At 44.7% G+C, this 16,232-nt stretch overlaps 1 protein-coding gene across 3 annotated transcripts in view; it reads right to left on the bottom strand.

Moving 5' to 3' along the window:
• Positions 1-16,232, bottom strand: part of stard8 (StAR-related lipid transfer (START) domain containing 8) — a 165,787-nt gene that overhangs the window by 71,277 nt on the left and 78,278 nt on the right. Inside the window, exon 1 of one of the 3 annotated variants that reach the window (XM_038775647.1) lies at positions 3,679-3,828. The exons of the other annotated variants lie outside the window; for them this stretch is intronic. Within the exon in view, the coding sequence (XP_038631575.1) occupies positions 3,679-3,697 (19 nt within the window). The 5' untranslated portion in view covers positions 3,698-3,828. Of the gene's footprint in view, positions 1-3,678; positions 3,829-16,232 lie in introns of those variants that run through there. 3 annotated transcript variants of the gene reach the window in all.

Below are 16,232 nucleotides of genomic sequence, written 5' to 3'. Positions count from 1 at the left end.
CCTTTCCTCGACTTTCTGGCTCAACGATAGGGTACTGGGACAGTAGCAGCAGCAACCCGGGGGGGTGGGGGGGGGGGGGGGACGTTGATTATGTTGGCTTATTTTATTTAAATTTGATTTATTTAATTTTAATTTATGGTTAAGTTCTCTTTTTGGGGGGGGCAGTGGGGGGAGTGTGATACATGTGATGTTACGGTATGGGGGGAATTGTGGGTGTTATGGTGCTGTTAGTTTCATATTACTGCTTGTTGCTATACTTGTTATATTTTTATATTTTCTGTAAAAAATTCCAATAAAAATTATTTTTTTTTTTAAAGAAATGAATCCCCAAAATTCTTTAGAATTTCTAGTTTTAGTGTGCTACAACAGCAACAGTGGTCCACATACATGTCTCCGACAGTAGTTATATACAGCAGTGAGCCCCTAGCAATGGACAAGAGCTAGGTTGATGCTTTCAATCATAAGATAAATGACGCCAAAACATAATTGCATCTGATCTTGCAGTATATTCTTCTTCCCTTTATCTTATCTTTCAATATATTTTTGCCCTTCTATTCATTTTATGTTTCTCACTACACTCACCCAGCTATGGAATAGATTCTTCTTCTTGGAGACTAAGAGAAATCATGGCAATGCTTATTTTTAAAAATTCATTCTGGGGATGTGGGTGTCAGTGGCTGGACCAGCATTTATTGCCCATCCTTGAACTGAGTGGCTTGCTAGGCTAATTCAGAGGGCAGTTAAGAGTCAATCGTATTACTGTGGGTTTGGAGACCATGCAGGCCAGACCAGGCCTAAAGGACATTAGTGAACTAGATGGGTTTTTACGACAATTGACAATGGTTTCATGCACACCATTAGACTTTCAACACAAGATTTTTAGTGAATTAAAATCGCACCAACTGCCATGGGATGTCTCTAGATTAATTGTCCTGTGACAATATCATTATGCCATACCCTCCCCTTATATGAAGATAGAGATATCCCAGCGGATAGGCAAAGGCCTCCGTTAAATCTATATGGCCGTTCATTTTAATGAACCCTTTTCACTATCACCAAAGTGTTATTTTGCTTTCTCGTGCTGGAAATATCATGCATACATAGACAGGAGCAGGAGGAAGGGAGGCTTCAACCTCACAGAGTCTCCCACACTTGCTAAATATGAGAGTGTTGTAAACTTGATAAGAGTCATGAAAGGGAGGCTCAGGCTATGAACAAAACTGAGATTTGTACTTTAGTCGAATATCTGCAGCCCGAATGCACTGTAGCAAGACCCTGACCCTGGAAGCTGCTGTGAACACAGGAAATCCGGGGCTAAAATATACTTTGGACCAACAAATTAGATTACCCAAAGCTTAAGGCACAGTCCAGCAACCCTAGTTCAATGAGCAAGTAAAACATAAGAAAGAACAGAAATAAAAGGTGACCCAGCTCACCAGTCCCATTCTTTCCACAGATTGTGTGCAATCATGGATTTTACTCCATCCACTTAATTTTCTGAGTGAAACTTCTCCAGGATTCCTCAAAACATCCTGAAGCAAAATACAGAGTATTCAGCCAGCCTTATATCCATTATTGAATTCTCACCTCGAAGCAACATTCTTCATCAGTCTCAGCTGCACAAGAACCACTGAAGCCTGGAAATCTTCATTAACTTGGTCGACGTCTAATAATAATGATAATCTTTATTGTCACAAGGAGGCTTACATTAACACTGCAATGAAATTACTGTGAAAATCCCCTAGTCGCCACATTCCGGCGCCTGTTCGGCTACACGGTAGGAGAATTCAGAATGTCCAATCCACCTAACAACATGTCTTTCGAGACTTGTGGGAGGAAACTGGAGCATCCGGTGGAAACCCAGGCAGACATACGGAGAATGTGCAGACTCCGCACAAAAGTGACCCAAGCCGGGAATCGAACCTGGGACCCTGGTGCTGTGAAGCAACAGTGCTAACCACTGTGCTGCCGCATTCTATCCCTGTAATCACCTATTGCATTGCAACCAGATATTATATAATGTCCCCAACAAAATGTGTACAATGCAATAAGTTCCAGGGTAATCTGTCTTGGGATAGTGCCCCAGAGGCATGAGAAACAAAGTGTGAAGCTTCAATGGCTGCTGCACTGTGCAGACATTTTCAATTTATGCACAATGTTAAGAGATATCAGGAAGCATTCCATCCCTGTAAGCACAAGCAGGATACAATATCTCAAAGGAACAAGTCTTTTCATTACTGCGTTAGCTGATATACAGAGCATCACAACTCATTCATACCAACTTACTGAATTATTGGCCCTTCGTACCAAAGTTAACACATCCTGTTCAGGCAGCTGGTTTTATTTTCAGTGCTGCTGAGATTAACATTTAACATCCGTGTAACTGCTCATAGTTTCAACATTAAATATAGGACTGTTCTCATTGCTGCCTCTCCCTCTTTTCTTTTTGAATTGTTTCCCCCCTTTATGTTGCGGCAGCTCAGCCCAACGTGTGGGCATTAAACCAACAGCAGTCGCTTGTTAATAGTTGTGTACGATGAGGATTGCCAACATGAAAGAAATTCCACGTCAGAATTTTAATTGCAGGTCAAATACCCAAAGCATTTCCTGGAACAAAAAAGGTGAAATGTTTAAGAACTGCCATGGTAACTTCAGCAGAAAGGCCTGATATTCTCCCTGCGTTGGAAGTCTTGCCAATGTCGCCCTCGGACAATCCTGAAAGGATTCTTCAAAGACTGAGGGGTAGGAGGCATGCCAGCCATGTTAGTGGTGCATGTTAGTGGTGCATGCAATACTCAGGCATAGGTACCTGAAAATGTAAGTAACTTGGTATGTTTGATCACCACCATCGCCTCCTCCCCCATAAAAGGGTACCAATGAGTAGAGGGCAAATATATTTCTGAGAGGACATCACCTCTGAAATATTAACCTTCCCCCTCGCTATCCTTCCACAGATGCTCCACACCTGGAGAGCATTTCCTGTTTCTATTTCAGGTTTCCAACATCTGCATATAAAGACTACCAAGGGCAGACACATCTGCTCCGAAAGTCCAACCTTTCCAATTTTGATTCCAACTTCAGAAGACGATGGCTTGTCTGCAATAAGGTTGTGAACCGCAGTCTGCCAGAGTTCCTATTCATAACCACTGCTATCTGATCTCCAGAAGATGCTTCAAAGGCCTGTTTCAAAGTACCAATCAGCCACATCCAGCACAACATGCGTTTCTGTCACTTGAATTGTTTGCCCGTCGAATATCTTTTGCAACAGAGCAGGCATCGTAGATCATTAGAAAGTGGCTGAGTGAGAAGATGCTCAGCAGAAAATGCCCACATGACCTCGCTGAGCCAGCTTCGCGGGGACTGTCATTGGATTCGGATTCGGACAGGATTCCCACTGCTGCTCGCCATCCAGTTGCCCGGGAAGGCCTGGATCAGGTCAGGGTGCAAGAGAAGGGGGGGACACCAACATCCAATTTCCACCTGACACCTAATATAAACCAAATTCCCAAGAAATTGCACTTGTGACCCATCTGAATTACTGACATGTATCCATCCATGAAGCGAGTGAGGTTTCGGCAGCTCATAAGGAAGGTTTTGCTCTCATTCCCTTCGCCGAGGTTTAACTCCTGAGAAAATCCTTTCCAGGGCAGCTCTGCAATGAACTCAGGTTCCACTTACCGCAGCCCGCCAAAATCATCCCACACCGTGCAAGTTCATGGAGGAACAGCCCTGAGAGCAAGCCAGTCAGAAGCACCTCGTGGCGGCTCCGTTCTTTTAATCCCGTTAGATAAGCACTCGGAAAAGCAACTTCAGGAAATGCCGATGGATTCAGGAGCAGCAGTGACCGCCAGCGCAGTTTAAAATCTCTCTCTCTCTCTCTCTCATTCCAGTCAGAGCCAAGTCCATTCGCCCCGCTGGTCCAGCTGACATCAATACACAGTAAATGTCTCAGCAAGTGCCCCAGGCCAGTACCAACAAAAGGGGAGGCTAAGGAAATGCTTCAAGAAACATTGCACCACACATTCTGCTTCAGTGGAGTTCACTTTCATTTGAGAACATCCCCCCCCCCCCCCCCCCCCCGAAAGGTGGGGTGGAAATTTGGAGATTTAAACGATTATAGTTGGGTTGAAGTTTTTTTTATCATTTGTCACTGAAATTTAACACCCATTCTTCTTGTTTTCTGCTTTATGTACGGATCCGATGATCGAGCTTTGCAGCACCGTACGAGTCGCCCTATTTCATCATGTCAGTGCCAAAAGAACATGCACATTTATTTTTCAAATATTTATCCATTTTCCCTTAAAAGCAGCTATGGATTCTATTTGCGCCACTTCTAGCTGACAGAACATCACTACCTTGGTGTAAAAGAAACAATTCATAGATCATAGAAGGAGGCTATTTAGTCCATCGACTCTGCACTGGCCCTTGGAAAGAGCACCCCACCCAAGCCCACACCTCCACCCGATCCCCGTAACCCCACCCAACCTTTTTGGACACTAAGGACAATTTAGCATGGCCAATCCACCTAACTGCAGATCTCTGAACTGTGGGAGGAAACTGGAGCCCTAGGAGGAAACCCACACAGGCACGGGGCGAACGTGCAGACTCCACACAGACAGTGACCCAAGCCGGAATCGAACCAGGGACCCTGGAGCTGTGAAGCAACTGTGCTAACCACTACGTTACCGTGTTGCCCGAATTATTTTTATTTCTTCCTTTGTTCTTTTAATGATTATCTTAAATTTATAGCCATTAGTTACTGAGCTAGTTGCAGTTGATTGGTGTACAAGGACTTCCAAAAAGCATTTGATATGTGCCACACAATAGTCTTGTGAGCAACGTTCACAGAATAAAAGAGAAAGTAGCAACATGTGGATGAAATTGAGTGGTAGGACACAGAGAGTAATGGCTAATGGATGTTTTTCAGGTGGGAGGAGGGTTTGTTGTGGTGTTCCCCAGGAGTCGGTGTTAGGATTCTTTCTCTTTCTATTTTTTATTAAAAGGCAATTTATCATAGCCAACCTGCCTACCCTGCACACCTTTGGGTTGTGGTGATTAGATCCACACAGACACAGGGAGAATGTGCAAACTCCACACTCTTGCTCTTTCCAATACATATTCATAATCTATACTTTGGTGTACAGGGAACAAGTTCAAAATTTGGGGCTATTATTAAACTTGGAAGCATTATGAACTGTGAAGAGGATGTTCAAGTCCATTCACAAGTTGGTAGAATAGGCGTGCAAGTGACAAATGACGTTTAATGCAGGAAAACGTGAAGTGACTCATTTTGGTAGGAAGAACATAGAGAGAGGGGGCACAGGGACTTGGGTGTATATGTGCTTAAATCATTGATGGTCACAGAACAGGTCGAGAGACTGGTTAATAAATCATAGAGTATCAAAGGCATTATTAATAGGGACATAGAGTACAAGAGTAAGGTGGTAAAGTTGAACTTGTTTAAGACACTAATTCAGCCTCAGCTGGAGTATTATATCCAGTTCTGCGTGCCCCACTAGGAAGGGCGTGAACGCATTGGAGAGAGTGCAGAAAAGGTTCATGGGAATGGTTCTAGGGATAACTTATGTTATGAAGATAGATTGGCGACATTAGGACTGTATTCCTTGACGAGAAAGCTGGGAAGAGATTTGATAGACGTATTCAAAATCAGGAGGAGTCCGGACAGATTAGATAGGGAGAAATTGTTCCCACTCATGAAAGGAACAAGAGAGTGAAGACTTAGTATAATTAGCATAGGAAGCAAAAGTGACACAAGGGGAAACTTTTCAGTGTTAGGGAGGCATTTAAAAGTGAATTAGACCATTACCTGAAAAGGAAAAACGTGCAGAGTTATAGAGAGAAGGTAGGGGAATGGCACTCGGTAAAATGATCATTTGGGGAGCTGCTGCAGAAACGATGGGCCCAATGGCCTCCTTTTGCACTGTAACAATTCTGTGATCATTATATACTCCAACAGCTTCCTCAGCAGAGAAATGACATGTAAGAACAATGGGGGTGGGGGAGGAAACAGCACAATAGCAGAGTGACTTCCAGACTTCAGGGTGGAATGCTCCAAGCCACAAGAGGAAAGCTGTAGCAGATTGCGAGGTTTCTGTCGGCCCTGATTACATTGGAAATGTTCAATCGTTCCCAAGTATCTGCTGCTGTAGGATGTAGATAAAGTCCTAGGTTTGATCTGCAGATAGTGTGGAGTTAACTGGTTTCAATCATGGCAATAGTTAAGGCACTACATTTGGCCAATCTGTCCTGGGTTAGTGGGGGGGGGGGGGGGGGGGGGTCTGCCAGTGTTGCCCATTCCTAATTGCTCTCCAAGGGTACTTATGGAAAGTGTTTGGTCTGTGGAAATCATCTACCAATTTGCTCAATCGTCAATATTCTACAGAACAAGGATTGAAAAACTGGACTTAGGTCTGGTTTATGTGAGTGAAAGGTCAGAGTTTAGAAATGTGTACAGCTTCAATCCATCCCGAATAGGATTACATGCAAACATTAATCTAACTGTAAACTCAACTGAACTGAATAATGCATTATTCAGATGGAATGAGTTAGTCAGTAATTAGCAAACCATTTCACACACTGATCGCTTGTCAGCTGTCAAGATTCCAAATCAAAATAATTTAGGAACATCTCAATCCAATTTTTACTAAGTATATGTCAGTATAAAACTGACAATTATTGGGCACAGACTGATACAAAATATCCAATTTCACATAAGCAGCCATAAGAATGATGTAGAAATGGAAATGCCAATTTGGTGCAATTGGGGCTTTCTTTTGAGGCCATGTTCAGATGCTTCTTTGGGAGCAATATGAAGAGATTTTTACTCTTTACTCTGGAATAGTAAGCCAGAGGTCCAGGCTAATGCTGTGGCAATATGGGTTCAAGTCCCACTATGGCAGCTGGTGGAATTCAGATTCAATTAATAATAAATCTGGCATTGAAAGTTAGTTGCTGTAATGGTCACCATGAGATTATCATTGATTGTCTTAAAAAAACATTTGTTCAGTAATGTGCTTCAGAGAAAGATACCTGCTTCCCTTACCTTGCCTGACCTACATGTCACTCCAGAGCTACAGGAATGTGGTTGACTCTTAATTGCCCTCGGAAATGGCCTTGCAAACGACTCAGTTGTCGCTTTTAGGGATAGGCAACTAATGCCCATCCACATTCCATGAAAAATAATGTTAAAAAGGTGATATGTAATTTCCGTGTGGCTTACAGTTCAACTCATCCAGCAATTTGTGGTGATTCATAATTCTTTGTTTTTATTCATTCAAGGGATGTGGGCTTTGCTGGCGAGGCCAGCATTTATTGCCCATTCCTAATGGGAAAGTCGTAGTGACCTGCCTTCTTGAACCGCTGCAGTCCATGTGAAGTAGATATCCCACAGTGCTGTTAGGGAAGGAGTTACAAGATTTTGACCCAACGACAATGAAGGAACGGTGATTTATTTCCAAGTCAGGATGGTAAGCAGCTTGGTGGGGAACTTTCAGATAGTGGTATTCCCAGGGGGTATCTCTTTCTCACCACAGGTTGCCAGATAATTAGCACATTAATAAAGATGTGCCCCTTAAACTAGCCATTAGTTTGGCAGCGAACTCTGGTTATTTATCCATTCCCTTTACCGGGCTGGAAACATTAAACAATAAGCAAATACCTTTGATCATTTTCCACCACTGTAGCAAATGCATGCACACTTACAAGTGACTGAACTAGCAACTATTTTAGGAAGCTTTAATATCAGTGTGTAAAATAACTTTCAAGCAGCGTCTCTGAGCCCTTTGAATTTTGTGCTCTCCACAGGCTGCATAGCAAAGAAGCTCCACCCAGAATTCCATCCAGAGGCCTTAATGAAACTCAGTATTCAATCCTCGAGAAGTGAGCCCCGCCAGCTGCTCCATTTAATCAAAAAGGTTGTTTTATGTTTCTTCCCCAAAACTCAGGGAGTGACCTCACTCATGGGGAGTGGAAGGAAAAAAAGTTTTTACGACAACGTACTCATTGAGTCTTTTTTCATACAGCTTGTTCCTAATTACATGGGCCATCCTGGCGCCAGAGCTGAAACCCAGCCCAAAGCAAGCAGTGACCTAGAGTTTAAATTTAGATCAGCAGCAACCACTCTGCACAGGGAACAGGAACAAAAAAGTTAATAGACCCAACAAGCTTTCATTCTGGAAGACCAATTCCACCCACCCTCCAACTCAATTCTATCTAAGAAACACATTTAATTGTCTTTTATCAACACCTCCCCGAACAGGATGTTGACTCCAGTTGGGCCTTGATTCAATTACTAGCATTTGCCATCCAAAACCTCAACAAAGCGGTGAGCCAACTCAAAAAGTGTCAATGGGTTAATTAGGGCTGAGAGCATTACAGCTAATTCTAATCCTGCTATCACCTTGGCTAGGTTCTCTTTGTTGTGGCATCATGGCAGGGTGGTCTTTAACCCACCGCACAGACACTGCCATGATCCCCGGCCCCAATCCATTTTCTGGCATCAGACTATTTGCAATGCTCTGGAGGTCTCCTGACAGGACATTGTTCAAAAGAGAATTCAATTTAGGCTAAGATATAAGACGATGGAGAGAGTTTAATTCTGTAGTCTTCTGTATTAAAAGGATTTTGGGCCAGCCACCACGTTAATCATTTGACTCTGAGGAACATTAGTAGCAGTGGCACACAGCAGCACGACTAGCCAGTTGGTTGAGCCCGAGCCATTGCCAGCCTTTACACGCAACAGGTGGGAGGCGTCAGTCTCAGCAAGAGAGCCAGAAACATGGGCTAAGTGGATCAGGACAAGGTGCTAGTAGTTGCATAAAAGTAAGATATCGGAATGTGTTAATGGGAGAATAAAGGTCTGTAGATCTAAATTTTCTCTTTACCACCCTTTTTAAATAGTGGGGTTGCATTTGCTTCTTTCCAGTCTGCAGAAACCTTTCCAGAATCCATAGAATTTTGAAAGTCAACCTCCAATGCATCCACCAGAGAGTCATGGGGATGGTTCTCCATTTGGGAGACTATGGGTGGGATTCTCCATCCAGAGACGCCAGAATCATGAAATATGATTGGGCGGAGAATTAGGCATCAGCCGAAAATTGAGGTTGGTGTCGGATGCCGAACAGAATGCCATGTTCCAGACCCTCAACAACGGTGTGCATACGTTCTATGCTGTATGTCGATGTGGGCTTTCAATTGTACAGTAAGCGTTGTTGGCAGATCATTAACCGGCCCACCCGGCATTTTCCTCCAGCAGGAATTACCGACAGCAACGTTCACTTGTAGTATTTACAATCAGGAAACAGGTGCCTTGGTTGCTGAAGGGGAGGGAGGGGAGGGGGCATGAAGAGTGTCAAATATTACCATAGTGTGCTGCCACTTATGCCACGGGTTGGGGGCGTCTGCCGCTACTGGGTAGAGTAGTGGGGGGCGGCCAGGAGGTTGGCCATGGGGTTGGCTTGGCCGGGTGCAGTCCACCACTGCCACAGCCTGCAAGGCAGCCATTCGGCTGCACACGCTACTGACTACCCACTGAGAACTTAGTGCCACAGGTCGTATGGGTGCCAGCCCAGGCCAAACCTGTAGATACCCTCTGACCCCAGCCGACACATCAACGGGATGGGCGTGGTCCCACGCAACCAGTGCCATCTTCTTTGTTGGGATGAGGGTCGGCATATATTGGAATCACACAAGTTCAATGTGGCGCTGGTCCTAGCCCATTAACAAGACCTGAATTGCTCCAGAATCGGCACCACATTCGTGAACGTAGAACACTCGCAATTCAGTCCTGCCGTCAGCACTTAGCCTCTCAAATGGAGAATTCAGCCCGACGTTCTCCCACCGGAGGAGAACTGCACCTGTTTTACAGTTCCCTTGTGAGTGCAAAGCTGGGTGCAATTCCGTATGCTTGCCATGCAGATTTATGCGTGGTGAGGAATACAAGGGATCCCCAACGGAATCCCATTATTTGGCCACCATTTTGAGGCTCGCTGCCTGAAAGCAAAGTGCCGCAGCCAGCTACCCACACGCTCCCCATCCGCACCACAAATCATCCCCAAACCATCCTCCCCCTGCTCACAATGCAAGGAAGCCCCTCCCAACTCTGGATTGCCTGGGAGCCTGCCCCTTCCCCCAAAGGCGGGGGTGACCTGACATGCCCCCCCCCCCCCCCCACAGGGATTCCCTAACAAGAGAGATCCCCCTAGGGATACCCCCAGTAATAGAGACCCCACCCCCAGCGACACCTGCAGTAGGGAGACCCTCCCAGGGACCTCTGGAATTGGGAGATACTCCCAGGGATCCCCTAACTAATGGGACTCCCCACAGTGACCCTCCTAACTAAAAGGACCCTCCACAGAGACGCCTTAACTAAAATAACCCCTTAACCAAATGGGCCCCCCAACAGACTCTCTCTTCCCCCCCCCCCCCCCCCCCCCCCCCCCCCCCCCCCCCCGCCGTCTGGAAGTTAGAGAGCATTTTGGATTGGATTGGAATTGTTTATTGTCACGTGTGCCGAGGTACAGTGAAAAGTATTTTTCTGCAAGCAGCTCAACAGATCATAAGTACATGGAAAGGAAAGGGAATAAAAGAAAATACATAATAGGGCAACACAAGGTATACAATGTAACTACATAACACTGGCATCAGACGAAGCACACAGGGATGTAGTGTTAATGAGGTCAGTCCATAAGAGGGTCATTTAGGAGTCTGGTAACAGTGGGGAAGAAGCTATTTTTGAGTCTGTTGGTGCGTGTTCTCAGACTTCTGTATCTCCTGCCCGATGGAAGAAGTTGGAAGAGTGAGTAAGTCAGGTGGGAGGAGTCTTTGATTATGCTGCCCGTTTTCCCCAGGCAGCGGGAGGTGTAGATGGAGTCGATGGATGGGAGGCAGGTTTGTGTGATGGACTGGGCTGTGATCACGACTCTCTGAAGTTTCTTGTGGTCCTGGGCGGAGCAGTTGCCATACCAGGCTGTGATGCAGCCAGATAGGACAGGGGCATTGAGGACAATCAAAGCTTTAATACTTATCAGGAAGCTTCACATATCCATTCCTCGAAGGAGAACAGTTGTGACCTGTGTTTCAAAACTGCTGATCTATTAGCTGCAAGCCATTCAAATGCTTCTGCTAGTGGGCTGCAATTGACAGCTTCCACAACTAACTGTAGCCTTGATTCAATCATCTCCCTGCATGGATCAGTCACTCTGTGGCAATACCCCAGTGTTTGAAAACACTGACCACATCAAAGGGAGGTAAGTGCATTACCAGCACTATGTGCATTCCATTCACTTAAGCATGGGTCTGTGGGGGGTGGCAGGGGTTGGGGGGGTCTGTGGGGGTTGTCCCTCTAGTGAGGGGATCTCTGTATGGGGTTCCCCTAGTTAGAGCTGTGGGGGGTTCCAGCAGTTATGGGGTCCCGGGGGGATCCCTTTAGTTGGGAAGTCTCTGTGGAGGGGGTCCCTTTAGCTAGGGTGTCTCTGTTGGAAACATCTGATGGTGACTAGCTCCCTGACGTGCAAAATGAATGGCTGCCATCTCAGATAGAACCCTTCCATCAACCCTCTCAGGGTATATTTAATTTTTTCTAAATGTAAGAATTCCATCAGGTCACTTAACCATGCTGTGGCACTGGGCAGGACCAAAGACTTCCATTTAGCAGCCGCCTTCGGGGTATTAGTGAGGCGAAGATCAGAGCATTTAAAAGCCCAAAGAGAGCTACCAAAAGGGCAAAGTTCCAACTCAACCCGAAGAGTTCCTGACAATGTGCTGAAGCACATCCCAAAAGCTCATTAGCTTAGAACAAGACCAGAGCATGCGCCCAGAGCGTGGCCCAGACCCCTAGAACACTGCTTGCACCTATCATCGACTTCCGAGAAGAGCCCACTCATCCGTGCCCTGGTCTGATGTGCCCTATGAACCACTTTAAACTGTATCAGGCTGAGCCTAGCGCACAAGGAGGTGGAGTAACTCTGTGTAGAGCCTCTACACCATCCTCCACAAACACCTGGCCCAGCTCCCCCTCCCACTTCCTCTTAACCTCCTCCACTGGAACCTACTCCATCGACACGAGCCAACTATAAATGTCCAACATCTTCGACCACCAAAATAACTCTATCCATCAATGAGGGTGGAGTCACCAAGGGGAAGGAAAAAAATCTTGTTTTGTACAAAGGCGTGGACCTGATAATAGTGAAACAGATTGGTCTCGAAAGCCAGTACTTGCCCACCCACTCCTCAAAATCAGCAAATTTATAAACAAATCTATAAACAAACATTCAATCTTCTCCAACCCCTCCTTCCTCCATCTCCCAAACAACGAGTCCAAGACCGCCAGTACAAAATGGTGATTCTCATAGATTGGGGCCAACAATGACATCGCACCCAGCTTAAAATGCTGCCTGAACTACCATATGCCTTCTTAACCACTTTATCCACCTGCCCTGCTACCTTAAGCGACCGATGTACATGCACATCAAGGTTCCTCTGATTCTCATTGCTTCTCTGGGTCCTGCTGTTCATCATGTATTCCCTTGCCTTGTTTGTCCTTCCCAAGTGCATCACCTCACACCTATCTGGATTGAATTTCATTTGCCATTGATCAGTCCATCTGGCCAGCCTGTCTAAATCCTCCTGTAATCTAAGGTCTATCCTCCTCACTATTTACCACCCCATCAATTTTTGGATCATCTGTGAACGTACTGATCAACCCTCATACATTCAAGTCTAAATCATTTATAGAAACCACAAACAGAAAGGACCCCAACATTGATCCCTATAGGACCACACTGGACACAGGCTTCCAGTCAGATAAATACTCTTCCAATTTGCCAGATTTCCTTGGATCCCATGGGTTCTTACCTTCTCTATCAATCTCCCATGTGGGACCTTATCAAAAGCCTTGCTGAAGTCCAGGTAGACTACGTCAAATGCATTGCCCTCATCTGGTCACCCCTTCAAAAAATTCAATCAAATTGGTCAGACGTGACCTCACCTTAACAAAACCATGCTGACTGTTCTCAATTAATCCCTGCCTCTCCAAATACAGATTAATTCTGTCACTCAGAATTGCTTCCAATAGTTTCCCCGCCACTGAGGTTAGACTGACTGGTCTGTAATTTCCTGGTTTATCCCTTCCTTCCTTCTATGGTAATCTGTTTTTGGTTATGTTAATTGAATGAAGAATATTGTTCTGGACATCAACAGAATTTCCCACACATCTTTTAAGGATCTTTAACATTAATATGACCTACCAAAACAGTTATGTGTCACTTGTATTGGTATTGACATCATTGTATTGACATCAGTGTACAAAAGGTTAGATGCTTCCAAACAGAATGTGGAGCAGGTTATTCAAAGAACTGAAACAGATGGAAAACTTCTAACAAAAGTAGATGGTGTATCCTTTTAAAAAATAAAAAGTAAGAAAAAAAAATCTTGATGTTCTACCAAAACGGACAAGCCTTCCCAGGCAGCTTCCTTCCTTGTTCACTCAGTAGGCCAGGATGAGGGTGGGTAGGGGGTAGGGGAGGAAAGCGGTCAGAATATTTTTGGCAATTATGTTCAAGTTAACTGTCCTCTGAATCACGGGTCCATGGAAGTGTGTACTGCAGACAAAGGTTTTTGTAAATAGGAAATAGCCCTGGGAAGAAGGGCTTTTTTCAAATGCTAAATGCTTAATAAGAATTTAACTCTTGGGCAGCATGGTGGTGCAGTGGATAGCACTGCTGCCTCACTGCGCCGAGGTCCCAGGTTCGATCCTGGCTCTGGGTCACTGTCCGCGTGGAGTTTGCATATTCTCCATGTGTCTGCGTGGGTTTCGCCCCCACAACCCAAAGATGTGTAGGGTAGGTGGATTGGCCACGCTAAATTGCCCCTCAATTGGAGAAAATGAATTGGGTACTCTAAATTTTTTTTTAAAATGTAACTCTTTAGTTACATGCAGCAGCTTGACATTATTTTACATTTGATGTGATTGCCAGTGTAATGTCACTGCATTTCAAAGCATTAATTGTACTCCAAGCACTTTTAGACTTTGTTAAATTTATAGTGAACCCGATCACTTTTTTTTTAAGCAGAGAAACAGCATTGATTGGACAGTAGATCAAAGGTCAAACAGACTCCACAATATCACTTCATTCCATGTCCATTGGCTGTAGCCATCTGGGATGGCCACTTACAGCAAGTAGCATAGACGTTCGCAAAGCCTAAAGGGAAATGTGGATAATGTAAGATTCAGGCAGGCTCAGAGCCTGAATGCATATTTGTGAGCAAAGAATCCAGACAGCATCAAAACCCCCAAGCAATTAGCATTTTGATGGCCCATCTCCGTAAGACAAAGGTCTGATACTCGAGTAACCGATACAATCCCAGACATTTTGCCGCCACTCCCTTTACTCAGGAAGCATCAACAATAGGGTCAATGACCGCTTCGGACATACTCAGCCATCAAGGCACCCGCCCCTTTATTGGCTCAGATCGAATACAGTGATCGAGAACTACCCAATTAATGAGGTCCAAACCGACGGACCACCCAATAGAGTGCGAAACTCCCCAAGGATAAACAGAGACACCGCCATGTGTTCGGCCTCTTTTGGACCTGGCGCTCCGGCAACGTCCACTTCCAATTGCAGCACCACCAGAAGCAAGTTCAAGTTCAACGCTCGCTACCAGACAGATGAGCCCAACTGAGCAGCAGTTACTTCTCCAGACCCAGTAGATCCAGATTGGAACAAAGGCCAATGTTCCTCTGACCTAAGCCAGGTGCCTGAAGTTAAGTACAGGGTTGTCATAGTTGTTATGTGTAGTTTAACTAGTAGTGTTTATGTTGCATGATTAATCTGGTGTGTAAATAAAATACCACTGATCTTGAACTAACTAACTGGTATTTGGCTCTTTGATCGATATCTGGTTGAACCTTGTGGTGGTATCATTTGATACCAGGCAACTCTGAGCAATATAATATCGATATCTAAAGAAAGGAGGGCAACCTTATTGATTGCCATATTTATAGCAGGTAAAAAAGGCAAAATGGCTAACCATTTAGGAGCCCATAGGATCAATAGAATAAGAATTGGGCGGGATCTATAATGGGTGGAAACTCTGTCCAATCAGATTACTCCTGATTTAATATCAATTGAATTTTACCCTATTGACAATTGCCAGTATTGTGTGATACAGACATAACATACAAATTTTATCACAGCCTGACAAAACGCCTCCTGAACAGAAAAGAGAGAAGGACAAACAGTAACGGTATAGAGATTTAGAAACGCTCGTGTGGTCAGCCTTTACACACAATCAGCAACCTGACTACAGAGTACATGGACAGCAAAGGAAATAAGTTCTTATCCAGAAATGTGAAATTGATTTTGAACATTTTAGTTGTGTATTATTCAACAGGACCACCCCGTCATGAGGGTCAAATTAACACAGTTGTTGCAATGTAATTCACCATTCTGGGTCATTCCCATATAAGGCAGGGTTACCGGAGTTAGATTTCATGCTGTTGCAAGTTGTAATGCTGAATATGATGAATGCATATTAAAAATATACAAATAACTTGAATTTTGGGGGGGCTGGGGCTTGCAGAGTTCTTTCAACTGAATTGTAATCTGTGTCTGTCAAGGCAAGTCCCTCCCCTTCATTAAGTGATGTATGTTTGCTGGCTCTTTCCAACCTCAAAGTTCAGCCAGGATTGTATTCCATTGGTTACAGTTGATATCCCTGCCAGATCCTTCATGCTTAATGTCCACTTTTGTCCAGGTCCTTTCATGGTCCACGTTCAGTGGCTGTCTGACCAGTTGGCCTAGTGTCTCAACACCGAACGTTAGGACGAAAGAGACCAAACAAAAACAGGAAGAATAGGAAATAGAAAAGGAAAGAGCGACCAGAATCAAAAAAGAACATGAAGAAGAAAAGTAAGAAAGGGGAAAATGAGTGTGATGGGAATGAGAATCAGGAAAGCGTGAAATAGAGGGGGAATAAAGGGAAAACAGGGAAGAGGAAAGAGGGACAGAAAGAGAAAGGCTAAGGCACAGCTAGAGTGCAGATGAGAGAGGGGTAGAAAAAAGCTAAAAGTGAGCAAAGGAATGGGAATAGACAGAATTAAAAATGAGAGACACAGAAGAGTCGTGATAAACAGTTGTTCCCAGACTGAAGAATGGTAGACGGTGGCTTTCCCCTAAATTCCATTTTAGATCAACTGTGTTTTGATAAAA

This window comes from Scyliorhinus canicula, chromosome 17, assembly GCF_902713615.1.
Source record: "Scyliorhinus canicula chromosome 17, sScyCan1.1, whole genome shotgun sequence".
NCBI classification, from domain to species: domain Eukaryota; kingdom Metazoa; phylum Chordata; class Chondrichthyes; order Carcharhiniformes; family Scyliorhinidae; genus Scyliorhinus; species Scyliorhinus canicula.
This window is presented reverse-complemented; position numbering and strand designations above follow the sequence as displayed.